The 15,348-nt window shown below is 38.1% G+C and overlaps 1 protein-coding gene across 1 annotated transcript in view; it reads right to left on the bottom strand.

Moving 5' to 3' along the window:
* Window positions 1-269: 269 nt before the first annotated feature.
* Window positions 270-15,348, bottom strand: part of bbs4 (Bardet-Biedl syndrome 4) — a 28,019-nt gene continuing 12,940 nt past the window's right edge. Inside the window, exons 8-16 of the mRNA XM_033986057.2 lie at window positions 14,858-14,985; window positions 13,320-13,374; window positions 12,673-12,741; window positions 11,301-11,453; window positions 7,247-7,418; window positions 6,635-6,704; window positions 5,601-5,745; window positions 4,091-4,295; window positions 270-1,043 (exon numbers count right to left, since the gene is read on the bottom strand). Coding sequence (XP_033841948.1) covers window positions 865-1,043; window positions 4,091-4,295; window positions 5,601-5,745; window positions 6,635-6,704; window positions 7,247-7,418; window positions 11,301-11,453; window positions 12,673-12,741; window positions 13,320-13,374; window positions 14,858-14,985 — 1,176 coding nt within the window. The 3' untranslated portion in view covers window positions 270-864. The remainder of the gene's footprint in view (window positions 1,044-4,090; window positions 4,296-5,600; window positions 5,746-6,634; window positions 6,705-7,246; window positions 7,419-11,300; window positions 11,454-12,672; window positions 12,742-13,319; window positions 13,375-14,857; window positions 14,986-15,348) is intronic.

Here is a 15,348-nt window from a genome sequence, read left to right as displayed (position 1 = left end):
TGTCAATACAATTCATGACAATTATAATGTATTATGAGAATTGTGAATCCAGATTTCTGAAAAACTTGAAATGACTTGAATTAATAACTGTCTCTATTTGCTTAGTTTTGAAGTAGGTTTGAGTATGTTATGTATTATATCTTATCTTTAAAGAGGGGGAATTACACTTCTATGGGGTATTAATTGCTAACACAAAACATATTTAGATTACCATGTTACCTTTTATTGTTATTGCTTTTGTTTTATTTTGTTTTTTTTGGTTTATTTTTAATGCAATTGCTGTTCGCTGAAAGCATACTAAAATGTTTAATTAGTTTCAATTTTGTTCAGTGACTATCACAACACAATCAGCGTGCATTCTGCTAACAAAACTACTGCACATCACACATGTTTGTGAATTTGTAGTGTATGCAGTGGAAGCGGCTTTTGGGCTGAACTTTGGATAGGCTTGTACTGATAACTGTAAGGAGGGTTCCACAGGGGCCCGGGAGAGATCGCTAGATTGCTCAAACATGCATCTATGTTGTGGCTGAATCATTTCATGCATGTTTTTGATGAGGGAATAACATTATAACATTATAACAAGCTCAAAACGTTGATGTGTATAATACCCCCTCTTTAAACAATACTTTACTAGTTTCAATATGTTTTCCTTATGTCAAGTTTGACTATTTGCCACAAAGAAAGCAGGACAATATTAGATCATTTGGAGAAAAAAGGGGCAGTGGCTCAGTGGTAGAGCATTTGATTTCAAGTAATTTTAACTGGATATTCTTTTGTTGAAGTGAAAAAGAGTCAACAATTCAGTATTACATTGTCAATACAAGCCTGAATATCTGCACAGGCTATCTCTATGTGTTGACACTAGTTTGCACTTTCTGCTTTGGCTTTCCTCCTGGAGCTCTTGGCTTTGGGGTTATCGGGGTCCACAGGTTCAGGGGATCCAGGAGGGTCTGAGGGGAGCTCCGAGGGGGGATCTGAGGGGGAGCTGGGGGCTGCTTCAGCCTCTGTGTCCCGGGGCAGTGAGGGCCCTTTAGACACCACTGAAACAAAACACAACAGCCATATTAAAATCCTGGTACAATTTGTATGCTTTCCTAAAAATAAAAATTCTACTAAATCCCAAAGATGTGGAGGTCTGTTTGAATCTCTGATTTTACACTGATGTGTTTAATATTTCATGCTGACTTTTTTCAGGATAATCCTTTGATGAAATTAAATATTTAAAATACAAGTCTTGTACCTATTAAAGTGACATGGAACTTTCTGGGGGTGGCACGTCACCTGCATGATTCCACTGAAATAGAAAGTTAAAAGCATACTATGGGACATTCTCTGCCATACTGTGGAATATTATAGCCAAAGGAACAACATCTCCATGGAAACAAGCAGGAAGAGGCAGATAAGAGTCAGGTTTGTGGAGATGAAAGCACACTCACAGTGAGGACACATCAGTGCAATAAAAACACCCATAATGAAAAAAACATACTTTATTTTAGTATTATTGGCAAAAAATTACACACTATGGCTTTAATGTGCATTTTAAAAGGAGACTTATACAAAATGGTCTTTTATGACAATCACCATTAACGTACTCAGTTGTTTTTTTATTGATCAGATTTGTATTTTGATTGATGTACCAGGGAGTTGAAAATTAGCACTCACTATACTCAGCTAGCAATGTTTGACTGTATTGTCTCTGCCAAATAAATAAATAAACATCTGTACTTTTTTGCGTTTTTTTTAATGGGGCAAAAATGTTGAATAGACATTTTCCAAAATAAAAACATGATACATCACAATCTGCTGCTTGTTACAGCATCAGAAAAAAGCACAAAATTAAGTCAGAAGCATTTTCTCGTTTCCTTTTAAACCACTGGTCCTCAGAACTCAACAAACATCAGTCTGTCTAAGTGACTGTGGTAATGGCGTTTGGCACAGAATGACTGACACATCACAGTAAGCCCCAGGGCAGATAGGACTAGATAGCAACCTGAAAACTGACGCTTTGATATGCTTCTAAAACTCATTACAGCTGTGCACATCCCCAAGAAGACAAAAAAAACTCTCATTCTGATAACTGTTTCTAAGCACCATTCGCCCCCTCCTCTCCTCTGTAGCCCCTCACATCCCAGCGTCTGAGCTGCTATAATCAAAGCCGTCTTCAACTATTAACTCTACTGTTCCTCACTCTCTCCAGCTCATCTGCCTTTGTGCCAAAAATACATGCTAGCAAGAGGTTAGCCGTTTCATGTACGGCATCACGTATGTTCTAGTCATCGCTCCACACAGGCAAGATATTTTAAGATTATCTAGGTGGGTTATTAACAGTAGTGCAGTGTATGTTTTTATTAGGGATGGTTTCATATGTGGAGCCAATATTTGTCCTGCTGCTGTAGCAATTGAACAGACCCTTTAAAATCATATGTCATGGGGTGTTGGAAATTGTGGAATAGAGGCAAGTGAAGGCAAAATGGAGCAGACATAATAAATCTATAAATCTATCAATGATTAACGGATTAACAGATCTAAATGCTAATGGTTTTAAGGCCATTTTGTACTTCCAGGGTCCAAATGTAAAAGTTAAATTTATGGCGAAATATGCTACCAGTCAAAAGTTTGGACACACTCTCTCTTTCAAGTTTTTCTTCTTACTGTTTACTACTTTCCACATTTTAGATACGTAGAAGACATCAAATATATGATGCAAGATATATGGAATTATATAGTAAAGGAACTTTTTATGTTTTGTATTCAAATCCTCAAAGTGTCCAGCCGTTGCATTGTTGACAGCGCTGCAAACCCTTGGCCTTCTCTCAATGAGTTTTATGATGAAGTCTCCTGAAATTATTTTCACTTCACAGGTTTTGCCTTGTCAGGGTCAAGAAATACCAAGAGTGCAAAGCAGTGATCAGAGCAAAGGGTGCCTATTTTTAAATGTTTTTAATATAAAATAGAGTTATTCTGAGTTAGTTTTTAGTTTGCTACATTCCATATGTGTTCATTCAGTTGAAATGAAGGAGAAAAATAAATGAAAAAGTGTCCTAACCTTTAATTTTGTAGTGTACATGGGCGCACACACAGAGACCGGCACAACTTAGTGCCAAATATGAGCTGAATTTCAATATTGGATACGGATATCTGGGAGTTTATCGCTGACATCAATATAGCAGTTGATGTATCACTCATTTCTAGTTTTTATATCTCTATATCTCTACAATGAATTGTACTGAGAACAACTCTGTGAATTTGACTAAGCTGAAGGAGTTTAGTCTTAGCTAGAACTATATAGCACAAGAGACATAGTGGTAGCATAGTGGCAGCAAAAATGTATGCCAGACAGCGACAACCCCTTCAGGTGTGATTACAGAAGAAGCTATGGTACAACTAGGCAGGCTCCTTTCTTAATTTGAGTTAGGAAAAGTCTAGAATGCACTGTGTCCTTCTCATTAGCAAAAGTGCTGATTTGTTTGTTCTCTCTCCTGCTCCCCTTGGCAGTCTATTATATACTATATGGTCTGCTTAGGCTAAGAAAGTTATGGAGAAAAGGTATTGTTCAAAAGATTTTTTGACACTTTGTATTGGTAATTTTGTTAATCCATATGCATAAATTTAATTTATAAAAAAATATGAATTATTTCATCAATAAAACATATGCTGCATGAGATACTTCCACTATAGATGCATCCCTACTATACTGGATAGTTTCAGGGTCAGGCCAAGTCATGTAATAACACTGACTTATGTAATTGCCCAAGAACATCTCTAGTTCTTTGAAGGGTACACCACCTGCTTGTCTCCAAGAAGATGCTTTGCTTAGAGCATTAAACATATCTATACCATGAAGCAAGAAGTCACCAGGCCAATTTACAGGTCAGGGGTCTCATTTATGAAGCATGCGTATGTTACTTTCCACGGTGAGTGTGTGATATATAAAATTAAAAGGTGAAAATGAGTAAACAGGTCCAAAAACTCAGAACGTTGTCCTTCTGTGCTTTCAGAGATGAGGCAGAAGGTGATGGTTGCTCAAAGAGATGAGAAATGGATGGATGTTTTTCATGATAAAAACATCCAAATAATAACCACCCACCTGCTTGCATGTGCAGGCTCTTGTTGTAGCTAGCTGCAGAGGACATGGCCTGCCCCAGAGCCTGGTTGGTGCCCAGAGCTGCTCCGCTGGTCTTAGAGGCTGTCGAGGAGCCTCCTTTGGACTTGGACTCTTTGGAGGGTTTGCTCCACACCACAGTATCTGTCACCTGCAGCGCAGCACCCATCTTCTGTGCCATATCTATCAGCTGTAACAAAAGAGGGATTCAGACAGGAACAGAGGCTGACAGGGAAAATAGGTCCATGTAGAGTCAAGAATAAACTACAGTTAGGAAGGTTCTTACAAGTGCATTGGCAATTGTCTGACAGGTAAAAAAATAGCAAGAAAAGATTGGCACTGGAATGGAACAGTGCCCTTACCTGATCTTCTGAGCTGTCTGTATTTTCTATATATTGCACTAAACTCTGGAAACTAATTGGTTTGTGTTTTTGCTTGTGCAATAAACACATATCTAAAACATTATTTTAAATGTTGAAATGTCTGTAATCCCTCAGTTGTTCAGGTAGGATCCACAGCAAAAGACATTTCAATTAAGTCAGCTGGCCAAAAGTCTTGAAGACGTTTCCCGGCTCATCTTCTTCAGTTCACACTGCCTTATAAATGTCTGAATCAAGAAGCTACACTGAGAAGGGCAGACCTATTTGTTTCGTTTCTGTTTGTTATCTATAACTTAATAAGGATGTGCATACCTGTAACCAAGGATTGGTGCCCATATACATACTTTTATATCTATCGTACACATCTTGATCTGTGCTATATATACACTGCATTTTTTTCTTATGATGGTCTCTTATTCAAGCCTGTAGACTCCTAAATGTAAAGGCTTTGCTAGATCACATGCACTGTTCCTAAAATAAGCAAATGCTATTTTCATGTACAGCTGTAGTCGAATAAAGACATTTTTGGTCGACTACAGACACATCCTGCTGATTGATTGGTCGAATAAAAAAGGGGGCATGGCAAAACTCTCTATGTGTCTGACCCAAACTGCACTCACAAGACTACACCTGCAAAACAACTACTGTACTGTACTGGAAGTGTGTATTTATGACAAAAAGATTAAACCCATGTTTCACTTCCAAGAGCTCCATAATTTACAGTTGTTGCCCCCTGGAAATCCTTACAATCTAAATAAAATGACTGGTTGACAAATACACATTTTGGTCGACTAAGACTCCATCAACCAATTACTGGACTAAAAGACTACATGAGTAAAGGGCTACAACCCTATCATCATGGTTACCAACTAATGGATTTATCAGCTTTCTTTTCTTGTGAAATAACGTTGTTTAAAGCAACAGGCAAAATGTCACTAAATAACAACAAATTTATAATAGATAGCAATGGCTGGCTATCAGCAAAACTTGCCAAACCCTTCTGAAGTAAGTCAACACAGACAAAAATCAATATTGCACAAGACCTCCTTTAAAGATCCAGGATGGAGAGTCCGGTTAGTATCAGTACAGTACACAGGAACTATCAGACACAGTACCTCAGGGTCAAACTCCAGGCTGGTGCTGCTGTCTCGGAGCACGTTGACTTTGCGCTCCATTTCCTGGTACTGCTCCAGCGCGCCCTTCTTGTCCCCGTGGTTGTACAGGAAGATGGCAAAGTTCAAGTTGACCATCGGATTAGATCTGAGGAAAAATCAACAGCTCTGTCAATCCTGGACAGATTATAAAGTAATAAGTCTACTCTGTAAACAAAAAGGAACTCATATGAACTGGCCGTGCCAAGGTGAAGAGGAAAATATGGCTATACTTTGTGTTTACAGCATTCTTGAGTGTCTGTTTCACTGAAAAGAGAGCACTGTTTTAACACTGTGATCTCAGGGAAATTTGTCATCTGCATTTGACCCATCCTTCAGCCAATGGCACTGAGACAACCTGCCAGAATGGCAGAATAATCAGCGGGGGTGGATACGGCATTCAAATCACCCTCAAGATGACAGGCTGCCATTGTTGTAATCAAGCTGCTGACTGCTAGAGGCTGGCTGCAGAACCAGGAATATACAATATAATCAACTTTACATGTGTCAAAAACTACTTTAGGACCTGGTTCAAAACACGGCTCTGTCTCAAACACTAAGTTATGGCTGTGTGAGAACTCTGAGGGGGGACATGTTGTGAACCAGACTTGTTTTGTGGATGTGGAATTTAAAGTTCATGCATATTTAATGAGAGACTTTATGCTGGGGACTGAGTGGGTGACTATGGCAGCAACATGATCGAAATGGACCGCCCCTAGGGGGCAGTCTTTAATGCCCCTCTGCCCTTTTTAGGAATATCTTCTGGGAGAGGAGCCACCCACGACCATTTTGATTTCTGGTTATCTTATGGCCATTATAGTGAACTGGGCAGAATGATGAGACAATTTACGCAATATAACCAGTCAATGTTGAAGACTAGAGGCCTCCTCTTCATTTAACTGTTAATGGTAAAACACTTTGTGTTGTACTACATAAACAAAGCGTTAAACTTATGAGAGAACGTATGTTTATTATATCATCTGGAAAGCCCTACTTACTGGTCTAGTGTCACAGCCTGTTCATAAGCTCTGGTGGCGTTCTCCTGGTCCTCTAGGTTTGTCAAAGCCACTGACAAAAGATAAGAAATAAGTCAATGTTACAACCACCACTAGGAGGCAGCCATGTTCAAATCTCTTATTGTATTATTACAGTGTGTACTGTGTGCACAATATAGTACAACAGTTACCACAAAGTGTTTACGTCTTGGCATAAAACTTATCTCCATGGAGACAGGCAAGTGACACCAGCAGGTCAAGTCAGATCTGTGGATACGCGCCCCCACAGAATGCCGGTTTGTCATTATCTTTTACAGCACTAATAATACCTGGAATTCTATACAAGATTGATCATTTTAATGTCATTCTGTGAAAAATTCGATGCAGAGCAATAACATCTCCATATAGACAACAAGGTGGCAGCCCTACAGTTATTTAGTCTTTAAATGTCCAGTACAGTGGCCCTTGCCACATCACCTTGTGATAACTGTACTATAAAGTTTACACACAGAAAATTTGCATATTGCAGTCTTCACATTGCTCCCACACTATTTTGTTTCACCCCTCATACCCCTCGCACCCCTCCATGGCGCAGATAGTGTGTGCATGCAGTACCTGCCAGCAGCATGTAGAGGTCGCCCATGCGAGGGTGCAGGTTGATGGCTGCACTGAGGAAGTGGAAGGCGGAGGCGTACTGCTGCATGGTCAGGTGCACCAGACCCAGGTTATACAACACCTTCCAGTCAAACGGAGAGAGGTAGTGCGCCCTTTTTAGGCAGCTGATGGCCTGTGGGGAACAGATCAGAGAAGACAGGATTCATACACAGGATTCATTCCGTTCAAAGAGTACTTAGGAGGTATATAGACTCAGGTTTTTCAGCTCCTTTAAGTCCCTATGACTTTTTTCTTGACTTGAATTATGACTTGGTTTGGTGGGATAATTACTGTGGCAAATATTTGTCATGGCTTTATGGTTAAGTTAAGTGATACTTTGTGAAAAACGTTGGAAATCACAGGAAGTAGCGCTGAGAAGGAAAAGGGAATCCCTTCATGTTATCAATATACAAAAGACAAGTTATGAACAAAAAAAACACATTTTTGTCTAAACATTCCTTTAACAAAATAAAGGTGTTATCATATATTTTTTGTCTAATCCTGACTATGGGTTTCAGGCATGAGAATTCTTTCACAAAATCCTTCAAATCCGGAAGGAATCATTTATTTGAAACCATGAACTGTGTAAGTTGGACAACCTCTGGCCCCTGTTTGGAGTTGCTAGTTATGAAGTTACCTCTACATATATGTCACATCTGCTGCCCATGTCCATCCAGGAAGTAAAATAGGGAACTTCACCAAAACGTTCAAACTAACATAACTGCAAGTAAAAAGTATCGACTTATTCAAGTAAAAGCAAAAAAATATTTCTTAAAAACACTAATGAAGTCCTTAATATCTATTTGGACATGAGCTCTTCTTTATGTCTCTGTTTGATGTAATAAAACACAAAAAATACAAAAAAAAGTTCAATTACTGGTATTTACCAAAAATAGATCAGGTAAATTCTATAAGGAAATTACAATGCTTAGGTTAGGGTCTCTTTCACTCTTTTCCAAATTAGAAGAATAATCACAAAACAATTTTCAAAGTTTCTAAGCACATATGTGAACTCTGGCTGGGAGTACACTGTTAGGTAAGACATTCAGAGCAAATGCATATCACAATAACTAAAAGTGTGGGGTGAGTGGCATGGAGAAAATTAAACTGCCAAGACAGATTTTTTAGTAAGCGTTGACTTCTCCAAATAGCAAAATGTCCTTCCAAAATGGTTGTGCATTTTCCCACTGAGAATATTAACTACTTTATAGACTTCGAGGTTTCTTTCTCCCGGGGAAGCATTTTAAATACAATCACTGAAATAGCCGGCAGAACATAAAACACTGATGCTTGTGTAATGTAGAAGAAGTTGTGAAAAAGAAGGCTAAAATTGGTCTAAACACAAACTCTGCCTACAAACACATTTCAAAGAGAATTTCTAATCTGGGCGGTACCTGAAGGACTAAAGGGGAGAGTGTGTGTGTGTGGGGGGGCTGCCTTGCAGTCAGCCGTTTGTAATTAGAAACACCTGGCTGTAATATGGGCAGTCCTGCGTGATGTGACATGGTACTTGAAATAACAGTGGCCACTGGAAGCCAAAAAAAACCCCAGAAAGCTGCACTAAAATTACCAAAAAAAATGTGCAGGGAACAGTAGACAGTACTATTCAAACACCATGTACAGTTTAGTAGCAAAACAAGTTGATTTACTGTTTAGCCCCGCCTCCCATGTCAGACCTTTTCAAAACAAAAAACACCCGAAGCATGAGGACCAGGGCCTCGTCCAGAGGAGACTGTGAGGTGCCCTATAGAAAAACTGCCTTTGGACAAAATGCTCTTTCTGTGAAGGCGAGTAAGATCTGGAACGGCATTCCACTTCAAATAAGAGAGTGCTCCACATTATCCACTTTTAAAACTCAACTCAAACTCTGGCTGAAATCAAATCAGTCATGTGATCACTAATCAATATATGGACCTCCCTTCTTACTTTTCTTACCTTTTTTTTTTTTTTTTTTACTCTACTTCTCACTTTTTAACTCTTGTATATTGTACTAATGTGATGTATTTGTTGTACTCTTTACCTGCCTGGGGACTGCGGATGTAAATTAGCTCTAATCCAGCATATTTACATTTGTTTACAACAGGTGTTCATTAATGTGCATTGTCCCTATCAAATAAATAAATAAATAAATAAAAAATAAAAAATAAATAGTTTAGTTCCACTTTAAATTCTTTCAACTGGCCAACACTTTATATTGAATGTTTTGTCTCTTATCCAAGTAGCTTCTTCAGTTCAGACTCTTTAATTAGCGCTATTGGTAACCTCGTTTTAAAACAGAGTATGCAAATAGGTGCTACACTCATTAGGGCCATGAGCAATTATGCAAAATATGACTTAGGTGGGTATTTCAAAGAACATATTATGGAAAATAGACTTTGATGAGATTTAAAAAGTAGTTATAACAAGTTGATTAATTGATTATTGATATAACAACTGCACAATTGTTATCTTGGCTATACACAGGCTCTACTCTACTACTCTATACCAAAATTCTGCACCAGGATCAAAATCAGATACTAATTGATACTAAAACTAATATCAAAAGTAGATACTCATTTGAACATTTATCAATACTACAAAAGTCATATTTTCAGGACAGAAATGAACCCGATTTTGAGCTGTGCCAGGGCAAGTATAAAGACCAGATAGACTAGTATACGCCCATGTGCAAGCTACCTGGACGTCTAAGGGATTACACAGATATTTTTCAACAACACATAAAGGAAAGATCTTCTGTTTGCTATGATGAAATACCACTATCATTAAGGTATATGAGATCAATATTGGGGTTTACAAAGAAAAAAATGTAAAATCATGATCTACTTGTGTACGTGTTATAGTTTAACACTAAATACCTGAAGATCATACAAGGTTTAGTTAGCTCCTCCCTTCAGACAGATAGTTAAGCCAGTCCCTTAAAAGAACCTTGTCTGAAATGAAGAAGTTACTGTAAAAAGTGGCCACTCTAAATGCTTTATCCATTTGACAGAATTTAACCCTCTTTGTCATGACAAGGTGGTGGAACTGCCTGTAGTATAAATGAAGAGTGAAGGTACAAAATAATAGAGGATGATATAATAATTAAATGTGAACAGTTGAAGTATCTTAAACTTTGTGCACTGACTAAACTCGTGCCGTGATTGTTTGGGATGATACACACTAGCAGCTGTTCCTTTGTAACTTTTAGCTGAAATGACTCATTGAAAATAGTGAATATTTTGCAAAGATACTAATTTCCCCTGAGATAGTGAAAGTGTTTTGTTTTCTGGTCTGTAGAGGTTATAAATTATACTCAGACATTAATTAAAATACAGTCAGAGGAAGCTGCATGAAAAGTGGGAATGTGTAATATGATATCCATACATAAACATGTGCTGCAGAATATTTCACACATTAAATATTATAAGGTCCCTCAACACTGGATTAAATAAAATCACTTTACAATAAAAATAAATAAATATTACAAAGGCAACTGACAAGATATCTTAATCAGACTTGTTCTATTGTACTCAGTGGTTTCCAAAATTATTATTATTATTATTATTATTTTACCTCATTTAATACACCTCTATATGTGCACCATTAGTGGCATGAAGCACATCAGGACGGTACTCGATTTCGTGCTATGTTCGCTGCAGCATAGTCTCATCTTCTGCTTGTCGTATCTTTTGCTTTAGCTCAGTAATGGCCCACATCTTTGTTCCTTACACGATATTTTTATCACAGCCCCACAGAAAGAAATCCAGAGGTGTGATATCTGTTGAATGTGGTGCGATTAAAAACTTTTATAACCACTGAGTACAACAGAAATCTAATTAATAGTCTTATCAAATCTAATTAATATAGCTTATCAATTGCCTTTGTGATAAAATTTTAAACTGTAAAGAGACTTTATGGACATCCGTTATGTTATTGTTTGTATCATCGATGTGTTTATTTATATGATACTTTCTAACAGTTAATTTGCTCTTGTGATGTAAAAAGTAATAAACCAGCACATCATACAGTTACTCACAGCCACATATTTCTTTTTGCCAAAGAAGCACATGCCGATGTTGTTCCACAGAGGGGGGCTTTCTGGAACCGCGCTGGCCGCCACACGGTATTTGTTCATAGCCACGTCAAAGTCCCCGTGGGTCTGCATCATACTGCCCGCTGCCAGGATGGCCTAAGCATACAAGTCACACAGGTTTAGAAACACTAATGCCACATTAAAAACATTTATTGAGTTACATATGAGTTACATTTATTGAGTTACATATGATTTCGTTTTGGTTTATTCCTCTTTAGGGAGTTTTGTCCTGGTTTTGTCTTCTTCAGTCATGGTGTAGGCCTGGCTTTGTCCTCTTTGGCAATTTAGTCAGATTTTCAGATCAATCAGATTTTGGTGTGCATGTAAACAAGGCCAGTGTATCCTGATTTCATCCAAGTTCAGCCATGGGAGAGTGTTAACTTAGTCTGCTTTAAAGAGGGCGTATGTTACTTCTATGGGGTATTAAGTGCTAACACATAACACATTTAGATCAACATTTACTGTTCTGAAAATGCTATACTTGCTGAAAACAACGCATTAACACATTTTATAAATTCATTTTCATTTTTGACACTCTGAGCCCCCCTCCTTTTCCTTTTCACACTATGTCACTTCAGAGTGATATCACAACACAATCAGCGAGCATCCCGCTAACATAACTACTGCACACATCAGGTTTGTCAAGTTGCTTTGTACAGTTCTGTATTCTGCTCTTGCATATTTATGGAGAACTGTCTTCTGGAAGTACGCTTGACATAGGTTTGTGGGTTGAGCATTGGACAGGATCTTACAGCTAACCATTCCGGTTCAAATAGGGCCAAGGAGAGATCACTAAAATACTCAAACATGAATGGATGACATATAAAACCTCTTCAGACATGTTTTTTGATGAGGTAACAGCATTATGACATGGTAGAGGTCCAAAAAGTCGATTTTCATAATTCATATTCATTCATTCATTCATAATTCCTCCTCTTTAATCCCAGTTTTTGTTTAGCTAATTGGTAGTATCAACCCAGCTCAGATCATAGTGCTGTTGTGTCCTTAGGCAAGTCACTTAGCATGAATGTGTGTGAGTGACTGGTGGTGCTTGGGAGGACTAATATAGCAGAGATTAGCAGCCTCGCTTCCGTCAGCCTACCACAGATGCTGCTTACCACCCACAAGTGTGAATAAATAATGCATTGTAAATGAAAGTCTTGTTTCAAAGCATTCTGAGCCCAGACTTACATTCATAAATAAACCATAGGATACAGAAACATTACATAAGAAACAACAATACATACATCCTGTGTGACCTTTATGGTGTGTACATAGCCTGTAGTCTGTGTGGTAGCTAGCAGCAAACACATACCTTATAATTGCTGGGATCAAAAGTGAGGGCATTGCCCAGATGTTCAAATGCCTTCTGGTATTTTCCAAGCTGGAAAAAAGAAATATAAGGCCACATTAAAGTTGCAGACTAATGTCCATCCAATAAGAGCGTGGTCTGACTTCAGCTAAGATTGACTTTGTTATGCAAGTGCTAACTGTAATATAGAATTTTTACTTTTAGTATTCCACCAGAACTGCTTCTCATTTCTGGCCCAGTTCTTATCTGGTGCAGTTAAAACTAGTTTTCAGTACCAGGACAGAATGGTACAATATGAAGTATTCATCAGGCTTTTAGTAAAAACTATTTTTGCTTACATTGGCTTTGGTACTTGGTGCTGAATAACTATACATGGGAAAAAAATACCGCACATTTGTTCTGATTTGTAAGTAAAGAAAAACTACCCCTGTTTCAAGCTGAAGGCACATGAAGAAGTGAAACAGTTAAAATTAGGCTAAAAACAAGAGCTCCTAGCATTGAACTTAGTTTGGTATGTCATGTTACAAAAACATTTTTTTAATGATCATTGTGATATCAGAATCTGTATTGAGTATCAAGTCTATTCCTTAGTATTGAAATAGAGTTTGAAATTTTAGTATCGTGACAACACTAGTTACAAATTCCCCTACCTGTAAATACATCAGCCCAAGTGTAGTCAGCAGTTCTGTGTTCTCCGGTGAAAATCTGCAACACGAACAGACAAATACAAACTATACAACTTAATCAGCTCTTGTATTCATTATTGTCTGTGCCAGTTCTTAGGTAAGCATAATAATATTCAAGAATGCACAAATTATTCAGAGCGGGTTCGTGGAGTTTTAATGATGGCCTTTGGGACGAGGACCATGTTTAGATCAGATAGAAGAGACAGAGAGGTGAGGGGTGCCGCAGTGGGAGAGTCCTATTATAAAGCACCAGTGTTAGGAGGGCACCTGATTAAGTCATTTAACCCCAACAGGAGGCAGAGCTAATCAACTCATCATTTAGCCATTGGTGCTGTTTATGTATTCATGGGAAGCATATGTAGCTAATATAACCAATAGCTAAGTAAATGGTAAATGTGTTATGATGTTGTTCATGATGACAGTGCAAAGCAATTATTTACAGTGTGGTTTTCCAAAATCCTTGCATGAATGGAAAATGTGTTTATGCTTGACTAATTCTGTTCTGACACTGTGACTGCCTACGTTACTTTGTTGACATGAAGCATTAAAGGTAGTGTATGTAAGATTTTTATTTTTTTTTTAAATTTAAAGTGAAACTAAACACTACATCAACATTTTGCTTCTAAACTGTGTATATGGTGTTTGAATAGTATTGTCTGTTGTTCCTAGTCTTTTTTTGGCAGTTGTAAATTTGTCAACTGGGTAGATTTGCAGCTTTGTGTTAAAAATGGATAAAAAAAAAATGGGTGTGTGCTGCCTCCAGTGGCCAATGTCTGGTACAGTCATGTCAGTCTTATTACAAACACCTGGCTGAAGTGTAGATACCTGTTAGACCTATAATACTGTTCTTTATTTCTTCAGACCCCGCTCCTCCTTCCCCCTCACTCTCCCCTTGTGTCCTCCAGGTATTGCCCAGTTTAGCAGCTCTATTTGAAATGTGGTTGTGGGCGGAGTTTAGGCGTTTGTCCCACTTTAAAGTCCATAAACATAAACACAACTTAACTGTGTCCCAGATATGAGGTAGATATGTTCAAATAAAATCTAACAACAAGCCTCTCATTTCGATCGTCAATTTCAAGATTCAAGATTCAAGATTTAGAGCATTAAACACTGCATAGTTTTGATATAAAGTGCCAGACCTCAACGCTAAAATCCAGTTGGCTATCTAAACCATAGCACGTGTAACTAATCTTTAATCACCGTCTCTGCTGCTGCGGTCCATGCTGTCGATACACTAAAAATAAGAAAAACTTTTATGTGTCCTCTATGTACAGGTTAAGGCCCCCGGCAACCCACGTTCAGTATTTTTAAAACTGTAAAAGCGCAGGCTACATACACTTCCTTTAAATAATGAAACAGTACTGCATGCAGAGCTATTGTCAACAAGATGAATGAGAGTGAGTCCAGTGATGGTACACAGACTTTAAAAACACACAGGAGCACTTAATAAACATGTGTGAATGATACAATTGTGAAGTGCAAACAATTATATCTTAACTTACTCCACAGCTCTCTTGTACACCTCGATGGCTTTGTCTGTGTCTCCAGCCTGCAGGTGGACTTTCCCCAGCATCATGAAGGAACGGTCATGTTTGTTCAACTGCAAAGCTGCGTTTAGATGCTCCTCAGCCTAGGACAAAAAGCAAGGACCCAAATTGTAGCTACCTTTAGACCAGTAGGGCTGTAGTCAACTGAAGAAATTCTTGGTGGACGAAATACATGTCCTGCCAGTCCATTAGTCGACTAAAAAAGGGGGTTGGCAAAAGCTCTCAAAACTATTACATATCTCTGTATATTTGATCAAAACTGTACTCAGAAGACTACACCTGCAGGAGGAGTTAATGCAAAAACAACTATTTATTCTGAAAAAAGAACTAAGAAACAATGTGCGTATATAAAGATAGATTCAGCTTGTGAATCATGAGTTTAATCTGCTTTTTTACATATAAATACCAAAAAATCCCACATCTTCAGCTAACTCTCTCACTCGCTC

This window comes from Periophthalmus magnuspinnatus, chromosome 3 (assembly GCF_009829125.3).
Source record: "Periophthalmus magnuspinnatus isolate fPerMag1 chromosome 3, fPerMag1.2.pri, whole genome shotgun sequence".
Taxonomy (NCBI): Eukaryota; Metazoa; Chordata; class Actinopteri; order Gobiiformes; family Gobiidae; genus Periophthalmus; species Periophthalmus magnuspinnatus.
Note: the sequence above shows the minus strand (reverse complement) of the source record. Positions and strands in the feature narration are given on the sequence as shown.